This window comes from Somniosus microcephalus, unplaced genomic scaffold (genome assembly GCF_052327205.1).
Source record: "Somniosus microcephalus isolate GS21.2 unplaced genomic scaffold, FLI_Smic_1.0 unresolved_chr4, whole genome shotgun sequence".
Taxonomy (NCBI): domain Eukaryota; kingdom Metazoa; phylum Chordata; class Chondrichthyes; order Squaliformes; family Somniosidae; genus Somniosus; species Somniosus microcephalus.
This window is the reverse complement of record NW_028225182.1, coordinates 49,201,466-49,224,796: the sequence shown is the minus strand read 5'-3', so window position 1 is coordinate 49,224,796 and position 23,331 is coordinate 49,201,466. Positions and strand designations below refer to the sequence as shown.

General features: G+C 50.7%; 1 protein-coding gene across 1 annotated transcript in view; it reads right to left on the bottom strand.

The window, feature by feature from the left end:
• Positions 1–2,272: 2,272 nt before the first annotated feature.
• LOC147091056 (uncharacterized) overlaps positions 2,273–23,331 on the bottom strand; it is a 36,681-nt gene continuing 15,622 nt past the window's right edge. Inside the window, exons 2-5 of the mRNA XM_085977511.1 lie at positions 17,824–17,986; positions 13,149–13,196; positions 7,642–7,754; positions 2,273–6,131 (exon numbers count right to left, since the gene is read on the bottom strand). Of these exons, the coding sequence (XP_085833637.1) occupies positions 4,254–6,131; positions 7,642–7,754; positions 13,149–13,196; positions 17,824–17,986 (2,202 nt within the window). The 3' untranslated portion in view covers positions 2,273–4,253. The remainder of the gene's footprint in view (positions 6,132–7,641; positions 7,755–13,148; positions 13,197–17,823; positions 17,987–23,331) is intronic.

Genomic DNA, 23,331 nt, shown 5'->3' with positions numbered 1-23,331 from the left:
GCATTAAACACCGCACAGCACGACGGTAAGAAGAGCAGGACACACGCCCAGTGCCCTGGCCGGCATTGCTCCCTCCCATTGCCTACAGAACCACAAAGTAATTCATTAAATGTGAAGTGCCTTGGGACCTCCCCCGAGATCTGAGAAGCCACTACATTCAATCTTTCAGTCATTCTTGCTTTTTCGCTTTCTCTGTCTCTCTCTCTCTCTGTCTCTCAATTCCATTCAAATTGCTTTATTGGCATGACAAGGTACATCTTATGTTGCTAAAGCACCGAAAAAACATTTATAGTTGAACACATAAATGCAGATCTATCCATACAGTGTATAAACAGATATATCCCTGTGTGTATAAATATACACTCATATAATATGCATATAATCTTTTCTTAGGTTTAATGGTTGTCCCTCTGCTTATGGCAAGCTGTAACATAGTGTGCTGCTAAAGTTACACAATTTCTCTGTTCCCCTAATAGGTATGGGAGTTTTTGGTCGTCATTCAAATTTTTGAATTCAAGGCATATTTTTATGAATTTTGGGTAGAAATTCCCCCTTATGCCCTGATAGTTTCCACAAGCTGTGAGGAAGTGCATCTCTGTCTCCACCACTCCCTGACTGCAGTGAGAGCATATCCTGTCCTCTCTTGGCAGCCAGGTCTGCCTGTGTCTGCCTTTTTCGATGGCCAGGCTATGCTCACTAAGTCTGTACATAGTCAAGGTTTTTCTCAATTTGCTATCTTTTACCGTGGTCAGGTATTCAGCCATGGTGTATTGTCTGTTTAGGGCCAAGTAGCAATCGAGTTTGTTTTGGGTTTTTGCTGTTTCTGTCCAATAGGTCAGATATTTTTCCTTTTGTTTAGTGACAATTGTGTTGGGTCGAATTCTCTGTGCTAGGATGTCACTGTCCTGGAGCTGGTTATTATTAATAGTGTTAGTAGTTTCTTCACTCCCAGGACTAGTTGACTGAGGGGACTCTTCTTTATGATCCTCTCTTGGCATTTCAGGGCTTCGTAATGATAGCAGTGGAGGTTGCTCATTTTTAGGTATTTCCAAAATTTGGTGGCTCTTTTTTGGATATTAATTAGCAGTGGATATTGGCCTAGTTCTGCCCTGCATGCATTGTTTGTGGTTTTCCTCTGAGTCCGGAGGATACTTTTACAGAATTCTGCATGTAGGATCTCAATTGGGTGTCTGTCGCATTTTGCAAATTCTTGTTGTGTTAGCGGACCCCACACCTCACTGCCATAGAGTGCAATTGGTTCAATTACTGATTTAAAATTTTTGACCCAAATGCCAATTGGGATTTCTATTTGGATTGACTTTTTAATGGCATAGAAAGCCCTTTATGCTTTCTCTTTCAGTTCATTCACAACCAGTTGAAAATTTCCCATAGAACTGATTTTTAAGCCTAAGTATGTGTAGTTTGTAGTTTGTTCAATTTTAGTTGTTCCTAGTGTGACATTTATTCTGGGTCCCTGATGTCTGGATCTTTGCTGGAACACAAGGACTTTGGTTTTTTGGGGGTTTATTGTCAGGGCCCAGGTCTGACAGAACGACGCTAGCAGATCCAGGTTCTGCTGTAAACCCTCCTCAGTTGGTGAGAGCAGAACCTGGTCATCTGCATAGAGGAGGAATTTAACCTTGGAGTCATACAGGGCGAGGCCAGGTGCTGTAGATTGTTCAAGTAGTTTTGCCAATTCATTTATGTAAATATTAAAGAGTGTTGGTGAGATGGGCGAGCCCTGTGCCATGCCACGCCCCTATGAGAAGTATTTTGTTTGTTTGTCTCCAATTTTAACTGCACATTTATTGTTTGTATACAACGATTTAATTACATCATATGTTTTTCCCCCGACACCACTTTCAATAAGTTTCAAGAATAGACCATCGTGCCAAATAGAATCGAAAGCCTTCTGGAAATCTATAAAGCAGGCAAAAATTTTGCTTTTGTTTTGGTGAACATGTTTGTCAATTAGAGTGTATAGGGTGAAGATATGATCCGATGTTCTATAATTTGGTAAGAATCCAATTTGGCTTTTACTCAAGACATTGTGCTCCTCAAGGAAGTTTATAAGTCTTTGGTTTATGATACTACAGAATACCTTCCCCAGGTTACTGTTCACACAGATGCCTCGATATTTATTTGGGTCAACTTTGTCTCCACTTTTGTATATGGGCGTTATGAGTCCTTTGTTCCAGATATCAGGGAAGTAACCGACACTCAGGAGCAAGTTGAAGAGTTTTAGGATAGCCAATTTCATTTTATCGTCCGTGTGTTTAATCATCTCATTTAGGATGCCATCTGCACCGCAAGCTTTTCTTGGTCGCAGGTCCTTGAGTTTTTCAAATAGCTCTTTTTCAGTTATTAGGGAGTCTAATGGGTTTTGGTTATCTTTTATGGCCAGTTCGAGCTTTTCCAGTTTTTTACATATTTGATCTTGCTCTGGGCTTAGTGTGTTTTTCTGGTATAATTTTTCAAAATGGTTTTCCCATGTGTCTCCATTTTGAATGGGCAGTTCGTCGTGTTGCTTTTTGTGTAATGTATTCCAGTTGTCCCAGAAACAATTAGAATCAATAGATTCCTCAATGGAGCTGAGTTCATTGTTAATATACTGTTCTTTCTTGGTTCTGAGTGTGTTTTTGTATTGTGTTAGTGCCTGACAATAAGTAAGGCGTAATTCCTCGTTTTCTGGTTGTCTGTGTTTTTGGTTTGATATTTTTCTGAGTTTTTTCCTCACGTTATGGCAGTCTGAATCAAACCATTTTTCGTGGTTTTTTGTTTTGGGTTTATTCTTGCGAACTTTCAAGTTTGACATTGGTGCCAAATTATCAAAAATATTATTTAGGTTATTCACTGCCCGGTTTACGCCTTCTTTATTGTGAGTGTATGTGTTTTCCAGAAAGGTGCCCAAGAGAGCTTGAGTTGATTGATTGCTAATTGCTTTCTGGTATTTTTCCATGCTGTCTTTGGCCCATCTGCAGGATTTTTTAATGTTGTACACATACTGGGCTGTGTTTCTGTGTTGGTTGTTTGTCTCTCTCTCTCTGCCTGTCTCTCTCTCTCTCTGTCTCTCTCTCTGTCTCTTTCTCTCTGTCTGTTTGTCTCTGTCTCTCTCTGTCTCTGTCTCTCTGTCTCTGTCTCTGTCCCGCTCTCTGTCTCTGTCTCTCTCTGTCTCTCTCTCTCTGTCTCTCTCTCTGTCTCTCTCTCTCTGTCCCTCTCTCTCTCTCTGTCTCTCTCTCTGTCTGTCTCTCTCTCTGTCTCTGTCTCTCTCTCTGTCTCTCTCTCTGTCTCTGTCTCTCTCTCTGTCTCTCTCTGTCTCTGTCTCTGCCTCTCTCTCTCTCTCTGTCTCTCTCTCTCTCTTTCTCTCTGTCTCTGTCTCTTTCTCTCTCTCTGTTTCTCTCTCTTTCTCTCTGTCTCCATCTCTCTGTCTCTCTCTCTCCCTCTCTGTGTGTCTCTCTCTGTCTCTGTGTGTCTCTCTCTCTCAGTCTCTCTCTCTCTCTGTCTCTGTCTCTCTCTCTCTCTGTCTCTCTCTCTCTGTCTCTCTCTCTCTGTCTCTCTCTCTGTCTCTCTCTGTCGCTCTCTGTCTCTCTCTCTGTGTGTCTCTCTCTGTGTGTCTGTCTCTCTGTCTCTGTCTCTCTCTCTCTGTCTCTGTGTGTCTCTCTCTGTGTGTCTGTCTCTCTGTCTCTGTCTCTGTCTCTCTCTCTGTCTCTCTCTCTCTGTCTCTCTGCCTTTGTCCCTCTCTCTCCTGTTAAGTCTGTGAGTTGTTCAAGTAATTAATACTCAGACTTAATCAGTAACAATAAAACAGGTCTTTACTGGTTGGAGGTAGGGACTATTCTGAATACAAGATTACTGCACAGTGCTTATATACCGGTGTGTTCACCCCCGGTATTACGTCTACAGCAGCCTGAGAAAGTAGTACATCTCTTAAGGTGGAACAGGCTTAAGCTCTCTTAAGGTGAAACAGGTTACATACACAACACTCCTCCCTTCTTAGCTTTATAGTCATCCCCCCCATTTAACATAACGTAATAACATATATACATATATAACTTCATGTTTAACGTAACATATCACAGATTCAGTCTCTGCGGAAAACAGTTCACAGATTCAATCTCTGTGGTGTAGTCGGTTCACGTCACTCATTCAATAGTCCTTTCATGGATTTAACAGCTTGAACTTCCGAACTGATTTGGCTCCGTTCGGAGGGACCACGTGTGTGATCTGGTAGAGGTGATAATGGTTCAGATGGGTCATCTTCTGTTTTTACTTTTCCTTTTCTGCTTCTTGGAGACTCTCTGGGCTCCATTGTCAGCTGCCACAGCTGCCAGCTGCATGCGCAGTTCCTCCTTCTCTTCCTCCTGTTTCCGTCGTAGAGCCAGCTTCTCCCAATGTTCCGTAGACTTTTGGTGCTCCTCCATGATTTCTGCACTTTCGGAGTCGAAGTTACAAGCTGGGCAGGACAGGACATCGTAATATTCGGTGTCGTCCACCAGGTCATGGTAATATTCGGTGTCGTCCTGAGCTAGACCAGTGAGAGGGTCGTCTATTTCCTCCATACCCAGCTGGACGTTAGCCAGCTCTTGTTCCAAATCCAGACATCTTTCCTGAAGAGACTTCTTCATGTGTACCTCTGCATCCAGCTTTTTCTGGGCTTTCAGCAAGTCGTTTACTAGTGACCTCATTTGTGATTTTAATACTTCAACTTCCTTTGGAGATTGATTGATCGGACTATGCAATCCCTCTACCGGAGCAGCTGTTTCAGCGGTCTGTTGTTCTACATTGACGTGAGTCAGCGTACTTTTGGCATCCAATGGCTGCTCTGTTGCAGTCGTTTCAGTCTGTGTCGTCACATCAGCCATCTCAATGACTTTTGAGAGCTCCGAACCCTTTTCCTTTGAAGATCGCAGCTCGTGTTCAAGTTTTTCCCATTTCAGAGTCTTGTCCCTCAGCATATGAAGGAGTTGGCTGACCGTTGACTCTTCTGACACCAGATTATGGCACGCACCTTCAGAATCTGAATCAGCTTTGATTCGTTCGGCCTCCTCGCGCAGATGGTTGGTGTGCTCCTGCTCCATTTTCTCCATCAGTTGCTTCTGTTGCCTTTCCAGATTCTCCCACTCTGTCACAAAGAACTTTTTTATTTCATTCATCTCTTGCTCAAAACGGCGAATCATTTGTTCTAATTGCTGTTGTAGTTTGAAATGGAGTTGAGTTCGAGCCCAGTGTCCCTCAAAAATGTGCATATCAGTAGACTTGACAGACTCAGAATTCTCTGTTAAACTATGTTGTTGTTGCTCAGTGGAATTCTGTGCTGAAACTTTGTCGTTTGCACATGGGTTGGTCTTACCATCATCAGTTCTAGAGTCTGGGCTGATTATCTGCACCGAGTTCTCACTCTTTATGGCTTTTAGCGAATGCCAGTCCATATTTATGTTTCTAAACCACTCCCGGCCTAGTAGTGGTGGACCTCCCTCCGGTAGCACATATAAGTCCATTATTTGACTTCCTTCGCCCTTGTTGGCCACTGCAACCTTTATTGTCCCGATGGGGTACACTCTCTGCCCCGTGTAGGTTGTCAATATAATCTCCGTATCCTGTAGGGGAATATGTTGGAATAACCTTCTGTAATCTTTCTTATTCATGACCGACAATGCCGATCCAGTGTCCAATTCCATTTTTACTTGGACTCCTTCTATCTGAAGAGTAACCCAAATTGTCTGGAGGTCTGCACCCTTACCAACGTTGAGTACCTTTAAGCTAGCCAGTTCAATACTGCTTGCGTCTGAATCGGACTCCTGTTCGGCCACCTTGTGTACCTTTGCGTATTTCCCTTGCGGTGACTTCTTGTTGCTGGTCTTCTTCGCTGACCTGCATACTCTAGCTATATGTCCAAGCCTACCACAAGTTCTACATTCTTGGTTTTTAAACCAACACTGGTTCTGATCATGCGTTGTCTTTCCACAACGATAACATTTAACAGAACTCACACCCAATTTGTGTGCACTGAGCTCCGGTGACCGTAGCTGCATTACTGCCGTGCCTCTCGCTGCGGCTTCGTGTGCTGCTGCCATAGTGACCGCCTTCTCGAGCATCAGCTCATTCTCCTCGAGCAGTCGCTTTTGTGTATCCTGTTTAAATAAACCACACACAAATTTGTCTCGTAGTGCATCTGTCAGTCCCGTTCCAAACTGGCAATATTTCGCTAATTTACGCAATTCCAGCAAATATTCAGCATTGCTTTCATGCTGTAGCTGCCTTCTGTCGTAAAATTTAAATCGTTCCGCTAGCATCAGCGGCGTGGGGTTTAGATGATCTTTCAGGACAGTAACAATCTCATCGAACGTCTTATCCGCCAGTTCATCTGGTGATAACAGGTGTTTCAATTGCCCGTATGTCTTCGCACCCATTAAATTTAATAATGTTAATGCTTTATCAGCCTCACGAATTTTATTGGCCTTACAATAATTTTTAACTCGTTCAACATATATGGCCCAATCTTCGATGTCACTATCAAAGTTGCTAATATTCCCGTGTTTAGGCATTGTAGTACTTTATCAGATTTGCAATTTCTCAGATTTTTTTTTTTTTTACTGCTATCCAAGATGGCGGCTTCCCGCTCTTGCCGTCGTCCTCCGCCCACAAAATGGTGGTTTTCCCGCGCTTGGCGGTCTTCACCCGTCCCCCGACGCGGTCTCCCTTCAGCCCCCGAGTGCGGCCCTTATCTTCGCCGCGATCGCCCGAGTGCGGCCCTTATCAGGAGATGCGATCGCTCTGTTGAAACGCCTCCCGCTCGAAGCGGCTCTCGCGCCCTATTTCTCCGGCTCCCCCAGCCCCGTTCGTGCGGCCAACGCGGTCGACTGCCTGTCGCGTCGCTGCCCGGCTCAGACAACGGCTTACCCACCACCAAGCTGGAGAAGAAGCTGACGGTCGCCAATGGAGGCTCTGAGGTCAGGATGTCTTCCAGTGGGGTGGAGAGGGTGGAAACCTCTCTGCAACGTCCTGGCTGTGGACGAAGCTGCGTGGAGTGACTGCCGCAGGGTCCGAATCAGACTCGTCGCCAGTGTTAAGTCTGTGAGTTGTTCAAGTAATTAATACTCAGACTTAATCAGTAACAATAAAACAGGTCTTTACTGGTTGGAGGTAGGGACTATTCTGAATACAAGATTACTGCACAGTGCTTATATACCGGTGTGTTCACCCCCGGTATTACGTCTACAGCAGCCTGAGAAAGTAGTACATCTCTTAAGGTGGAACAGGCTTAAGCTCTCTTAAGGTGGAACAGGTTACATACACAACATCTCCCTCTCTGTCTCTGTCTCTCTCTTTGCCTCTGTCTTTCTCTCTCTGTCTGTCTCTCTCCTGTCCCTTTCTATATCTCTCTCTTTCTTTCTCTCTCTCTCTTTCTCTCTCTCTATCGCTCTCACTCATTTACTCTCTCTTTCTCTCGCCCTCTCTTTCTCTCTCACTCTTTCTTTCTCTCTTTCACTCTCCTCCTTCCTTCCTTCCTTCCTTTTTTCCTTTCTCTCTAACCAGGGCTCAGCTCCACCCGGGACATGGTGCCTCGCCTGTCTCTAAGCCCAGCCGCCTTTCTTGTGGCACTCGCACTCTGCAGGGTGCAGCATTTTCCACGCACCGTACCTGAGTATAAATGAAATAATAACCGCTTCCTTTAATGGCGATGGTGCTGTTGTTCTGTTCAAAGGATTCACCAGTCTGTAAGGTCTTCTGCCAGTGTATAACGGTACTCTCACCTATAGCAAGCATCGGGGGTGGGGGTGGGGCACAGAAGAGCCTGAACATTACATAGAAACATAGAAACATAGAAGATAGGAGCAGGAGTCGGCCATTCGGCCCCTCGAGCCTGCTCCGCCATTTAATGAGATCATGGCTGATCATCCAAACTCAGTACCCTGTCCCTGCCTTCTCCCCATATCCCTTGATCCCCTTAGCCTTAAGAAATATATCTAACTCCTTCTTGAATATATTTAATGAATTGGCCTCAACTGCCTTGTGTGGTAGAGAATTCCACAGGTTCACCACTCTCTGGGTGAAGAAATTCCTCCTCATCTCTGTCCTAAATGGCTTTCCCCTTATCCTTAGACTGTGACCCCTGGTTCTGGACTCCCCAACCATCAGCAACATCCTTCCTGTATCTAGTCCATGTAGCCCTATTAGAATTTTATAAGTTTCAATGAGATCCCCTCTCATTCTTCTAAACTCCAGCGAGTATAAGCCCAATCGACCCAATCTCTCCTCATACGTCATTCCTGCCATCCCAGGTATCAGTCTGGTGAATCTTCGCTGCACTCCCTCCATGGCAAGAACATCCTTCCTCAGATAAGGTGACCAAAACTGCACACAATACTCAAGATGTGGTCTCACCAAGGCCCTGTACAACTGCAGCAAGACATCCTTGTTCCTATACTCAAACCCTCTCGCTATGAAGGCCAACATACCATTTGCCTTCTTAACCGCCTGCTGCACCTGCATGCTTACCTTCAGCGACTGGTGCACAAGGACACCCAGGTCTCTTGCACTTCCCCTTCTCCCAATCTATTGCCGTTCAGATAATAATCTGCCTTCCTGTTTTTGACACCAAAGTGGATAACCTCGCATTTATCCACGTTATATTGCATCTGCCACGCTTCTGCCCAATCACCCAACCTGTCCAAATCATATTGGAGTTTCTCGGCATCCTCCTCACAGCACACACGCCCACCCAGCTTTGTGTCATCTGCAAACTTGGAGATATTACATCTAGTTCCCTCGTTTAGATCATTTATATATATTGTGAATAGCTGGGGTCCAAAGACCGATCCCTGCGGTACCCCACTAGTCACTGCCTGCCACTCGGAAAAAGACCTGTTTATTCCAACTCTTTGCTTTCTGTCTGCCAACCAGTTCTCTATCCAAGACAATACCAGGCACCCAATCCCATGTGCCTTAACTTTACAAGCTAATCTCTTATGCGGGATCTTATCGAAAGCCTTTTGAAAGTCCAGATACACCACATCCACTGGTTCTCCCTTATCTATTTTACCAGTTACATCCTCAAAAAATTCCAGTAGATTAGTCAAGCACGATTTACCTTTTGTAAATCCATGTTGACTTTGTCCGATCCTGTCACTGTTTTCCAAGTGCTCTGCTATTACATCCTTTATAATGGACTCTAGCATTTTCCCCACTACTGATGTCAGGCTTACCGGTCTGTAATTCCCCGCTTTCTCTCTACCATCTTTTTTGAATAGTGGGGTAACATTAGCTACCCTCCAATCCATGGATACTGTTCCAGATTCTATTGAATGTTGGAAGATGACCAGCAATGCATCTACTATTTCTAGGGCCACTTCCTTAAGTACCCTAGGATGTAGATTATCAGGCCTTGGGGATTTATCGGCCTTCAATCCCGTCAATTTCCCTAACACCATTTCCCTACAAATACTGATTTCTTTCAGTTCCTCCCTTTCTTCAGACCCGATGTTCCCCGACATCTCTGGGAGGTTATTTGTGTCCTCCTTTGTGAAGACAGAACCAAAATATGTATTTAATTGGTCTGCCATTTCTTTGTTCCCCATTATAAATTCCCCTGATTCTGACAGCAAGGGACCTACGCTTGACTTCACCAATCTTTTTCTCTTCACATATCTATAAAAGCTTTTACAGTCAGTTTTTATGTTCCCTGAAAGCTTACTCTCATACTTTATTTTCCCCTTCTTAATTAATCCCTTTGTCCTCCTTTGTTGAATCCTAAACTGCTCCCAATCCTCAGGTTTACTGCTTTTTCTGGCCAATTTATATGTCCTCTCCTTGGATCTTATGCTATCCCTAATTTCCCTTGTTAGCCACGGTTGAGTCACCTTTTTTGTTTTATTTTTATGCCAAACTGGGATGAACAAATTCTGTAGTTCATCCATGCGGTCGTTGAATGTTTGCCATTGTCTATCCACAGTCAACCCTTTGAGTGACATTCCCCAATCAATCCTACCCAACTCGCGCCACATACCATCGTAGTTTCCTTTATTTAAATTCAGGACCCTAGTCTCTGAGTCAACTACTTCACTCTCCATCTTAATGAAGAATTCTATCATATTATAATCGCTCCGACCCAAGGCGCCTCGTACAACAAGATTGCTAATTAATCCTTTCTCATTACATAATACCCAGTCTAAGATGGCCTGATCTCGAGTTGGTTCCTCGACATATTGGTCCAGGAAATCATCCCGTATACACTCCAGGAATTCCTCCTCCACAGTATTGTTACTAATTTGGCTAGCCCAATCTATATGTAGATTAAAGTCACCCATGATAACTGCTGTGCCCTTATTGCACGCTTCTCTAATTTCCCTTTTAATGCCATCCCAACCTCCGCATTACCGTTCAAAGTGGCAAATATTACCAACTTTCCTCATGTTACCACCGTTCTCCTCGGCATCTTCCCCCTCTCCTCAAGCACCTGGTGGCCCTCCCCTATCTTACACAAGCAGCCAATCTTCATTGACCAGCCGTGACAGTGAATGGTGCAGGGCTATTCGACCGCAGTTGCCATCGTTCCCTAGCCCAATCATGTCCCCAGCCAATCATCTCTGCACATCCACTTCCTAGCAGGGGCATCACTGGATATTCCATGCCGTGCTGTGGCGTTATGCGCTTCATTGACCTGAACTCGCCCCAAGCAGCCCAGCAAATCAACATCGGACCGTTCACCCCTCAGCCTCGCTCGCCCATTATGGCTACTGGTCTTCTCCCCAGCTTTTGCTCCCCCATTCTGGTCTACTGCATGTCCTCCCTCCCCACCACCAAAGCCAACACACCTCCCCCGCTATCATCAAAGAACACAAGAACAGGAGGAGGCCATTCCGCCCCTCGAGCCTGTTCTGCCATTCAGTTAGATCAGGGCTGATCTGTACTTTAACTCCATCTACCCACCCTGGTTCCGTAACCTCTTAATACCCTTACCCAACAACAATCTATCAATCTCAGTTTTGAAATTTCCAATTGACCCCCAGCCTCGACAGCTTTTTGGGGGAGAGAGTTCCAGATTTCCACCATCCTTTGTGTGAAGAAGTGCTTCCTGACATCACCCCTGAACGGCCTGGCTCTAATTTTAAGGTTCTGCCCCCTTGTTCTGGACTCCCCCCACCAGAGGAAATAGTTTCTCTCTCTCCACCCGATCAACTCCTTTAATCATCTTTAACACCAGTGGACTGACATTAAGCCACAAACTCTGAATGGGTTTTGGGGGGTGGGGGAAGGAATCAAGGCGGGTGGCGGGGGGGCCTTGCAGTGGACCAGAACGGGAGAGCAAGGCTGGGGTGCAGGGTCTGAACTTGATTTGTTGGGGGAAAGGGGCGAATTAAGGTCAATGAGGTGCAGCACGACGTAGAAAGCTCGCAATCTCTCCCCGCCATCAAAAATATCATCAAATTCACCTCTTTTACCACAATGAACCTCCCCCCTCCCCCTCCCCCTCCCCTCCCCCTTCCCTCCCCCTCCCCCTCCACGTCCCCTCCCCATCCCCTCCCCCTCTCCCTCCCCTCCCCCTCCCCACCCCCTCCCCTCCCCCTCCCCACCCCCTCCCCTCCCCCTCCACCTCCCCTCCCCTCCACCTCCCCCTCCACGTCCCCACCCCCTCCCCTCCCCCTCCCCTCCCCCTCCACCTCCCCTCCCCCTCCCCTCCACGTCCCCTCCCCCTCCACCTCCCCTCCCCTCCACCTCCCCCTCCACGTCCCCTCCCCCTCCCCCTCCCTCCCCCTCCCCCTCCCCTCCCCCTCCCCCTCCCCCTCCCCTCCACGTCCCCTCCCCATCCCCTCCCCCTCTCCCTCCCCCTCTCCCTCCCCACCCCCTCCCCACCCCCTCCCCTCCCCCTCCCCTCCCCCTCCACCTCCCCTCCCCTCCACCTCCCCCTCCACGTCCCCTCCCCCTCCACGTCCCCACCCCCTCCCCTCCCCCTCCCCCTCCCCACCCCCTCCCCTCCCCCTCCCCTCCCCTCCACCTCCCCCTCCACGTCCCCACCCCCTCCCCTCCCCTCCACCTCCCCTCCCCTCCACCTCCCCCTCCACGTCCCCTCCCCCTCCCCTCCCCCTCCACCTCCCCCTCCACGTCCCCTCCCCTCCCCTCCGCCTCCCCTCCCCCTCCCCCTCCACCTCCCCCTCCACCTCCCCCTCCACCTCCACCTCCCCTCCCCCTCCCTCTCCCTCCCCTCCCCCTCCCCCTCCCTTCCCCCTCCCCTCCCTTCCCCTCCCCTCCCCTCCCCTACCCTCCCCCTCCACTTCCCCTTCCCCTCCCCCTCCCTTCCCCTCCCCTCCCCTTCCTCCCCGCCCCTCCCCTCCCCCTCCCTTCCCCTCCCCTCCCTTCCCCCTCCCCCTCCCCTCCCCTCCCCCTCCACTTCCCTTCCCCTTCCCCTCCCCTCCCCCTCCCCTCCCCTCCGTTCCCCCTCCCTCCCCCTCCCCTTCCCCTCCCTTCCCCCTCCCTCCCCCTCCCCTCCCCCTCCCCTCCCCTCCCCTTCGTTCCCCCTCCCTCCCCCTCCCCTTCCCCTCCCTTCCCCCTCACTCCCCCTCCCCCTCCCCTTCCCCTCCCTTCCCCCTCCCTCCTCCTCCCCTCCCCTCCCCCTCCACCTCCCCTTCCCCTCCCTTCCCCCTCCCCCTCCCCCTCCCCTCCCTTCCCCCTCCCGTCCCCCTCCCCCTCCATCTCCCTTCCCCTCCCCTCCCCTTCCTCCCCTCCCCTCCCCCTCCCCTCCCCTCCCCCTCCCCCTCCCCTTCCCCTCCCCTCCCTTCCCCCTCCCTCCCCCTCCCCTCCCCCTCCCCCTCCCCTCCCTTCCCCCTCCCCTCCCCCCCACCTCCCTTCCCCTCCCCTCCCCTTCCTCCCCTCCCCCTCCCCTCCCCTCCCCCTCCCCTTCCCCTCCCCTCCCCTCCCCTCCGTTCCCCCTCCCTCCCCCTCCCCTCCCCTCCCCCTCCCCCTCCCTCCCCCTCCCCGTCCCCTTCCCCTCCCTTCCCCCTCCCTCCCCCTCCCCTCCGCTCCCCTTCCGCTCCCCTCCACCTCCCCTCCCCCTCCCAATACTCCAACTCCGAATCCCGTTCTCCGGCACTAATGTCCCCCATCTTAAAGAGCACTATTGTTGATTCCGACACATCCCAGCCGTGACTCACCCTGCGATCTGTAAGAGGATGGGACCAGATGGATTAACGAGCCTCGCCCTGCACAGAATGAGAATGGGGAACTGTTACTGTCACGCCAGTTACTAAAAGCTCACCTCCATGACATTGCTCACAGCAAGTTGGCTATTAAAAAAGCAAACCGCGCGACAGCACGTGACAAATACACCACCCAACAAGACTGTGTTCAAATCCCTCCACGGCCTCGACCCCCTCCCTATCTCTGTAACCTTCTCCAGCCCTCCGAGATCTCTGCGCTCCTCCAACTGCGACCTCTTGAGCATCCCTCCCACACTTGGCCCCACCATCGGTGGCCGTGCCTTCAGCCGCCTGGGCCCCAAGCTCTGGAATTCCCTCCCTAAACCTCTCTGCCTTACTCTCCCCCTTTAAGGCGCTACTTAAAACCGACCTCTTTGACCCAGCTTTTTACCACGGACCATCATCAAAGACCCTACCCACCCCAGCCACAGTCTGTTCGCCTTCCTGCCATCTGGGAGACGCTACAGATGCATTCGCACCCGTAAGACCAGATTTAGGAACAGCTTCTTTCCCAGGGCTGTCATCCTACTGAACTCCACAAATAAACTCTAAAGCCTGCACATCTGCCAATGCACTTTATTATGGTTATGTTTATGTTAATGTATTACAAGCCAAATGTATGTTGAATGTTTAAATGTCTTAATCTAAATGTACACTCTCGGGAGCCGCAAGCCTACATTTCGTTGTACTGCACTTGTGCACTACAATGACAATAAAGTTGATTATTATTTTTATTATTATTAATATCTCCTTTATGTGGCTCGGTGTCAAATTTTGTCTGATAATCGCTCCTGTGAAGCGCCCTGGGACATTAAAGGCGTTGTAGAAATGCAAGCTGCTGTTGTTTAACACAGAAGTTATCAAGCTACAATAGAATCCCAGGATTTGGTGAGTTATTTAAACAGAAATGGTCATTTACGCTCAGGATAGGAGATGAGCTGTCGGCACAGATAGAGAGCAGCACAAATAGTGGGCCTCACCCCTTAGCCTCGACCCAAGAGTAGGTCCATCTGGGCTGAATCAATCTGATAGACAGCTTCCAATACCAGAGCAACTTCAGCAGCTGGGAGCACATTTCAAAAGCAGATTGTGACAGAGTTACTGACAAGAATGAACTCGCATTTCTCCAGCGCCTTTCACCACCTCCGGATGTCCCAAAGCGCTTTACAACCAATGAAGTATTTTTGAAGTGGAGTCACTGTTGTAATGTGGGAAACACGGCAGCTAATTTGCCCACAGCAAAAAACCACAACCAGCAATGTGATAATGACCAGATCATCTGTTTTAGTGATGTTGGTTGAGGGACATATATTGGCCCCAGGACAGCAGGGAGAACTCCCCTGCTCTTCTTCGAAATAATGGCCGTAGGACCTGTTACGTCCACCTGAGAGAGCAGACGGGGCCTCGGTTTAACGTCTCACCTGAAAGACGGCACCTCTGACAATGCGGCACTCCCTCAGTACTGCCCCTCCGACAGTGCGGTGCTCACTCAGTACTGCCCCGCCGACAGTGCGGCACTCCCTCAGTACTGCCTCTCCGACAGTGTGGCGCTCCCTCAGTACCGTCCCTCCGACAGTGCGGCGCTCCCTCAGTACTGCCCCTCTGACAGTGCGGCGCTCCCTCAGTACTGCCCCTCCGACAGTGCGGCGCTCCCTCAGTACTGCCCCTCCGACAGTGCGGCGCTCCCTCAGTACCGCCCCCTCCGACAGTGCGGCGCTCCCTCAGTACTGCCCCTCCGACAGTGCGGCGCTCCCTCAGTACTTCCCCTCCGACAGTGCGGCGCTCCCTCAGTACTGCCCCTCCGACAGTGCGGCGCTCCCTCAGTACCGCCCCCTCCGACAGTGCGGCGCTCCCTCAGTACTGCCCCTCCGACAGTGCGGCGCTCCCTCAGTACTTCCCCTCCGACAGTGCGGCACTCCCTCAGTACTGCCCCTCCGACAGTGCGGCGCTCCCTCAGCGCTGCACTGGGAGTGTTAGCCTGGCTTTTGTGCTCAAGTCTCTGGAGTAGGACTTGAACCCACAAACCTCTGACTCAGAGGCGAGATTAATGGAAAGTGATAGCTTGGCTCAGTGTTCGCAGTCTCTGGGTGAGAAGGTCTGGACTTGGGGCCATGCCCCAGGGCTCGAGCACGTGATCCAGGCCGACACATCAGCGCACCAAGGCCTTGTCTGGTGTGTCAGGCGGGAGTTAGAGATCAAAGGCTGGTAGATGAGAGATAAGATACACATCAGCCAGAATCTCATTGACTTCCTCCTGTCTCGATCGTCCTGTGATAATTACCGATTGTGGAATCATGCCAATATAAGAACAATAAGAATTAGATGCAGGAGTCGTCTATTCAGCCCTTCGAGCCTGCTCCTCCATTCAATAAGATCATGGCTGATCTTCGACGTCAACTCCACTTTCCCGCCTGATCCCCATATCCCTTGATTCCCCTAGAGTCCAAAAATCTATCGATCTCTGCCTTGAATATACTCAACGACTGAGCCTCCACAGCCCTCTGGAGCAGAAAATTCCAAAGATTCACCGCCCTCTGAGTGAAGGAATTCCTCCTCATCTCAGTCCTAAATGGCCGACCCCTTATCCTGAGACTGTGACCCCTGGTTCTAGACTCTCCAGCCAGGGGGAGACATCCTCCCCTCATCTACCCTGTCAATCCCCCCCAGAATCTTGTATGTTTTAATGAGATCACCTCTAATTCTTCTAAACTCCAGAGAGTATAGGCCCGATCTACTCAATCTCTCCTCATAGGACAACCCTCTCGCCCAGGGATCAATCTTGTGAACAAGTGGCTGCCACGTTTTACCCACATCTCTAACCCGGTCAGAAATGAAAATAGGATAGAAATAAACACAGCTTCGTTGCGATTGGCCACACTTGGTCATCAATCTCACACTTAACATCTCCCCGACATCGACAGGCTCGGGATTTGTGCACGGCCCCTGAGATTTGTGGATGGCCCCTGAGATTTGTGGATGGCCCCTGAGATTTGTGGACGGCCCCTGAGATTTGTGGATGGCCCCTGAGATTTGTGGACAGTCCCTGATATTTGTGGACGGCCCCTGAGATTTGTGGACGGTCCCTGAGAATTGTGGACAGTCCCTGAGATTTGTGGACAGCCCCTGAGATTTGTGGACAGTCCCTGAGATTTGTGGACAGTCCCTGAGATTTGTGGACAGTCCCTGATATTTGTGGATGGTCCCTGAGATTTGTGGACAGTCCCTGAGATTTGTGGACAGTCCCTGATATTTGTGGATGGTCCCTGAGATTTGTGGACGGTTCCTGAGATTTGTGGACGGCCCCTGAGATTTGTGGACGGCCCCTGAGATTTGTGGACGGCCCCTGAGATTTGTGGACGGTCCCTGAGAATTGTGGACAGTCCCTGAGATTTGTGGACAGTCCCTGAGGTTTGTGGACAGTCCCTGAGATTTGTGGACAGTCCCTGATATTTGTGGATGGTCCCTGAGATTTGTGGACAGTCCCTGAGATTTGTGGACAGTCCCTGATATTTGTGGATGGTCCCTGAGATTTGTGGACGGCCCCTGAGATTTGTGGACGGCCCCTGAGATTTGTGGACGGTTCCTGAGATTTGTGGACGGCCCCTGAGATTTGTGGACGGCCCCTGAGATTTGTGGACGGCCCCTGAGATTTGTGGACGGCCCCTGATATTTGTGGACGGTCCCTGAGAATTGTGGACAGTCCCTGAGATTTGTGGACAGTCCCTGAGGTTTGTGGACAGTCTCTGAGATTTGTGGACAGCCCCTGAGATTTATGGACAGCCCCTGAGATTTGTGGACAGTCCCTGAGGTTTGTGGACAATCCCTGATATTTGTGGACGGTCCCTGAGATTTGTGGACAGCCCCTGAGATTTGTGGACGGCCCCTGAGATTTGTGGACGGCCCCTGATATTTGTGGACGGCCCCTGAGATTTGTGGACGGCCCCTGAGATTTGTGGACGGCCCCTGAGATTTGTGGACGGCCCCTCAGATTTGTGGACGGCCCCTGATATTTGTGGACGGTCCCTGAGAATTGTGGACGGCCCCTGATATTTGTGGACGGCCCCTGATATTTGTGGACGGTCCCTGGAAAATTGTGGATGGTCCCTGAGATTTGTGGACAGTCCCTGAGATTTGTGCACAGTCACTGAGATTTGTGGACAGTCCCTGAGATTTGTGGACAGTCCCTGAGATTTGTGGACAGTCCCTGAGATTTGTGCACAATCCCTGAGATTTGTAGACGGTCCCTGAGATTTGTGGACAGTCCCTGAGATTTGTGGACGGCCCCTGAAATTTGTGCACATTCCCTGAGATTTGTGGACGGTCCCTGAGATTTGTGGACAGCCCCTGAGATTTGTACAAAGCCCCTGAGATTTGTGGACAGTCCCTGAGATTTGTACAAAGCCCCTGAGATTTGTGGACAGTCCCTGAGATTTGTACAAAGCCCCTGAGATTTGTGGACGGTCCCTGAGATTTGTACAAAGCCCCTGAGATTTGTACAAAGCCCCTGAGATTTGTGGACGGTCCCTGAGATTTGTGGACGGTCCCTGAGACCAGTCAAGGCCCAAAGCCGTGTACGGACCCGACTGACAAACGGTGACAGGAAAAAGAGGCCAGTTGGCCTTATGCTCACTTTTATGTTTCCGCTTCCACTTCCCCTCGGAGTCTCGTTCCACTCGGAGCGCTTGCCGCGCTGGTTGCCCGTTGCGAGAGCGGGATGGCGGTGCAGGATCCGGGAGTGGAGGTGCAGTGGAGGAGTTGTCAGGAGGCCTCGTGTGAACCAGCACGGGGGCGAGCTGTAGGTAGAGCCAGGGTCGGAGGTCATTCCAAAATCACATGCTCAACAAAGGTCGCGCGAGTGGGGTAATCCGGAACATTCCCCAATTGTACAGCGCATGCTGAGAGGTTTTCCAAACCCTGCCTCCAGCCTCACCCCTCCTCTCTCTCTCTCGCTGGCACTGACTGCTCTTTTGAGTTTGGTCTCGCGCCATCTCACCCCAAATGCCCCCCATTATTCAGCTCGCCAGCCTGGCAGGTGAGATTCAGCTAAATATTGGGCCTTAGTGTCGGACGGGCTCAGTGGGTAGCTCGCTCTCTCTCTCCCCCCTCCGACTCAGAAGGTGGTGGGTTCAAGTCCCCACTCCAGAGACTTGAGCTGGTAATCCAGGCCGAGTCTCCCAGTGAAGTACTGAGGGAGCGCCGCACTGTCGGAGGGGCAGTACTGAGGGAGCGCCGCACTGTCGGAGGGGCAGTACTGAGGGAGCGCCGCACTGTCGGAGGGGCAGTACTGAGGGAGAGCCGCACTGTCGGAGGGGCAGTACTGAGGGAGCGCTGCACTGTCGGAGGGGCAGTACTGAGAGAGTGCTGTACTGTCGGAGAGGCAGTTCTGAGGGAGAGCCGCACTGTCAGAGGGGCAATACTGAGGGAGCGCCGCACTGTCAGAGGGTCAGTACTGAGGGAGCGCAGCACTGTGGGAGGGGCAGTACTGAGGGAGCGCCACACTGTCAGAGGGGCAGTACTGAGGGAGCGCCGCACTGTCGGAGGGGCAGTATTGAGTGAGTGCCGCACTGTCGGAGGGGCAGTACTGAGGGAGCGCTGCACTGTCAGAGGGGCGGTACTGAGGGAGCGCCGTACTGTCGGAGGGGCAGTACTGAGGGAGCGCCGCACTGTCGGAGGGGCAGTACTGAGGGAGCGCCGCACTGTCGGAGGGGCAATACTGAGGGAGCGCCGCACTGTCGGAGGGGCAGTACTGAGGGAGCGCCGCACTGTCGGAGGGGCAGTACTGAGGGAGCGCCGCACTGACGGAGGGGCAGTACTGAGGGAGCGCCGCACTGTCAGAGGGTCAGTACTGAGGGAGCGCAGCACTGTCGGAGGGGCAGTACTAAGAGAGCGCAGCACTGTGGGAGGGGCAGCACTGAGGGAGCGCCGCACTGTCGGAGGGGCAGCACTGAGGGAGCGCCGCACTGTCGGAGGGGCAGTACTGAGGGAGCGCCGCACTGTCGGAGGGGCAGTACTGAGGGAGCGCCGCACTGTCGGAGAGGCAGTACTGAGGGTGCGCCGGACTGTCAGGGGTGCCGTCTTTCGACTGAAACGTTAAACCGAGGCCCCGTCTGCTCTCTAGGGTGTACGTAAAAGATCCCATGGCACGGTTTCCAAGAAGAGCAGGGGAGTTCTCCTGGGTGTCCTGGGCCAACATCACTAAAACAAATTATCTGGTCATTATCACAATGCTGTGTGTGGGAGCTTGCTGTGCGCAAATTGGCTGCCGTGTTTCCTACATTACAACAGTGACTACACTTCAAAAAGTACTTCATTGGCTGTGAAGCGCTTTGGGACATCCTGAAGTGGTGAAGCAAAGGGATATGGATAGACTAAGTGAGTGGGCAGATGGAGTATAATGCAGGGAAATGTGAGGTTATTCACTTTGGTGGGAAGAATAGAAAAACAGAATATTTTTTAAATGGTGAGAAACTTTCAAATGTTGGTGTTGAGAGAGATTTGGGTGTCCCCGTGCAAGAAACACAGAAAGCTAGTGTGCAGGTACCGCAAGCAATAAGGAAGGCAAATGGAATGTTGGCCTTGATTACAGGGGGGTTGGAGTATAAGAGTGAGGAAGTCTTGCTACAGTTGTACAGGGCCTTGGTGAGACCACACCTGGAGTACTGTGCACAGTTCTGGTCTCCTTATCTAAGGAAGGATATACTTGCCTTGGAGGCGGTGCAACGAAGGTTCACTAGATTGATTCCTGGGATGAGAGGGCTGTCCTATGAGGAGAGATTGTGTAGATCGGGCCTAAACTCTCCGGGGTTTAGAAGAATGAGAGGCGATCTCATTGAAACACACAAGATTCTGAGGGGGATTGACAGGGTAGATGCTGAGAGGCTAGAATCATAGAATCATAGAGTTATACAGCACAGAAAGAGGCCCTTCGGCCCATCGTGTCTGCGCCAGCCATCAAGCCCTATCTATTCCAATCCCATTTTCCAGCACCTGGTCTGTAGCCTTGTATGCTATGGCGTTTGTATGTAGGTTGTTTCCCCTGGTTGGATTGCCTAGAACCAGGGGTCACAGTCTCAGGATAAGGGGTCAGCCATTTAGGACCGAGATGAGGAGAAATTTCTTCACTCGGAGGGTGGTGAATCTTTGGAATTCTCTGCCCCAGAGGGCTGTGAATGCTGAGCCTTTGAGTATATTCAAGGCTGAGATCGATAGATTTTTGGACTCTAGGGGAATCGAGGGAGATGGGGATCGGGCGGGAAAGTGGAGATGAGGTCAATGATCAGCCATGATCTTATTGAATGGCGGAGCAGGCTCGAGGGGCTGAATGGCCGACTCCAGCTCTTATTTCTGATGTTCTTATGAAAGGCACTATGGAAATGGAAATTCTTTCTGTAAGTGCTGTATGAAAATTGACATCACGGGCCTATAGAACTTTCCTGAACTATCCCCATATCCCTTGGTTCCCTTAATATTCAAAAATCTATCGATCTCTGTCTTGAATATACTCAACGACTGAGCCTCCACAGCCCTCTGGGGTAGAGAATTCCAAAGATTCACCACCCTCTGAGTGAAGAAATTCCTCCTCATCTCAGTCCTAAATGGCCGACCCCTTATTCTGAGACTGTGACCCCTGGTTCTAGACTCCCCAGCCCGGGGAAACATCCTCCCTGCATCTACCCTGTCAAGCCCTGTAAGAATTTTGTATGTTTCAATGAGATCACCTCTCATTCTTCTAAACGCGAGAGAATATAGGCCTAGTCCACTCAATCTCTCCTCATAGGACAATACCCCCATCCCAGGAACCAGTCTGGTGAACCTTCGTTGCACTCCCTCTATGGCAAGTGTATCCTTCCTTCGGTAAGGAGACCAAAACTGTACACAATACTCCAGGTGTGGTCTCACCAGGGCCCTATATAATTGCCTATATAATAGACATGGACCATGTACAGCAGTGATACCCGCCCTGCTGTATGCCTCAGAGTCACGGACCATGTACAGCAGGCACCTCAAAGCACTGGAGAGGTACCACCAACGCTGCCTCCGCAAGATCCTGCAAATCCATTGGCAGGATAGGCGCACCAACGTCAGTGTTCTTGCTCAGGCCAACAACCCCCGCATCGAAGCTTTGACCGCGCTCGATCAGCTCCGACGGACGGGTCACATTGTCCGTATGCCCGATACGAGACTCCCAAAACAAGCGCTCTGCTCGAAGCTCCGGCACGGCAAGAGAGCCCCAGGTGGGCAGAGGAAACGCTTCAAGGACACCCTCAAAGCCTCCTTGAAAAAGCGTAACATCCCCCACCACCGACACCTGGGAATCCCTGGCCCAAGACCGCTCAAAGTGGAGGAGAAGCATCCGGGAAGGCGCCGAACACCTCGAGTCTCTCCGCCGGGAGCAAGCGGAAGCCAAGCTCAAACAGCGGAAGGAGCGCACATCAACCCAAGCACCCCACCCACCCGCCCCTTCAACCACCGTCTGCCCCACCTGTGACAGAGACTGTAGGTCCCGCATTGGACTCATCAGTCACCTGAGAACTCATTTTTAATGTGGAAGCAAGTCATCCTCGGTTCCGAGGGACTGCCTAAGAAGAAGAAGATATAATTACAGTAAGACGTCTTTACTCTTAGGTTCAAATTACCTTGTAATAAAGGCCAAAATGCTTCAGCTGCATTTGATTAGAGCTTCTTGCTCCTGACTCTCGTCCAGTTGGCTTGGGATCGAGTCTGCTGAGCGTCTGATTTCGACGGGAAATGAAAGGGGAATTTCTGTTGAGAAATGGTTCTTGGCGACAGCCAATCGTTGGTATGGTGCTGGAGGGGGCCGGAGGGGAGCAGTCAACTAGGCCATTGTTTCTGTTGGCACGTCACCTTAGAGATCCGGGTTCGAATCTCGTCCAGACCTCTGCGGCGAAACTCAAGACAGAACATTCTGGAAACAGGATAGGGTTTCGTCCGAGCGAATGGCTTCTGTCTCTGCTGGCTTCACGGGTTCTCTGTGAAATTCGGCGGTAGCTAATTGGTAGTGGAGATAGAGCCATTGTACAAACCCTGCTTCCCAATTGCCCATCCAAAGCACAGTTAAAGGGAAAGTCGCAGAGAAGTGTATGGCAAACAAAAAAAATAATCGCACCAAGTCCCGTCCGCCCATCAGCCCCTGTGCTCACTGACCTATGTTGGCTCCCGGTCCGGCAACGCCTCGATTTCAAAACTCTCATCCTGGTTTTCAAATCCCTCCATGGCCTTGTCCCCCCTCTCCCTATCTCTGTAACCTCCTCCAGCCCCACAACCCCCCGAGATCTCCACGCTCCTCCAATTCTGGCCTCTTGAGCATCCCCCCAATTTCCATCGCTCCACCATTGGCGGCCGTGCCTTCAGCTGCCTGGGCCCCGAGCTCTGGAATTCCCTCCCTAAACTTCTCCGCCTCTCTCTCCTCCTTTAAGACGCTCCTTAAAACCTCCCTCTTTGACCAAGCTTCTGGTCGCCTGTCCCTAATATCTCCTTATGTGGCTCGGTGTCAAATTTTGTCTGATAATCGCTCCTGTGAAGCACCTTGGGACGTTTTACTACGTTATAGGCGCTATATAAATACACGTTGTTGATGAATTAGCTACCACTGAATATCAGCGCTTAATTCATTGAACGTGAAAGGCGTCGGGACATCCTGAGGATGTGATATGAATCACAGAAAAACACAGCACAGAAGGAGGCCATTCGGCCCATCGCGCCTGTGCTGGATCTTTGGTAGAGCTGTCCAATTAATCCCACTCCCCCCGCTCGTTCCCCACAACCCTGCCAAATTTCCCCCTTCCAGTATTTATCCAATTCCCTTTGCAAAGTCATTATTGAATTTGCTTTCAGGAACTGCATTCCAGATAAGGTGCTGTAACATGCAAACTATTCTTTTTCTTCCACCACCTTATCTCAATTACATTCCCCCCCCCCCCCGTCAATCATTGGGTATGACAAACTCCCTGGCACCAGTCCTAAGCTCTGCTATTACACGTTTCGAAACTGTGTCCTCTTGTTGCATTGTCAACACGGTTTGGACATATTCCAAGAGTTTCCATTGCTTGAGTCCCGGCCTTCGACCTCCCCGTTTCCCCCCCCCCACTTACTCTCCCGCCATTGTTAGCCCGACACG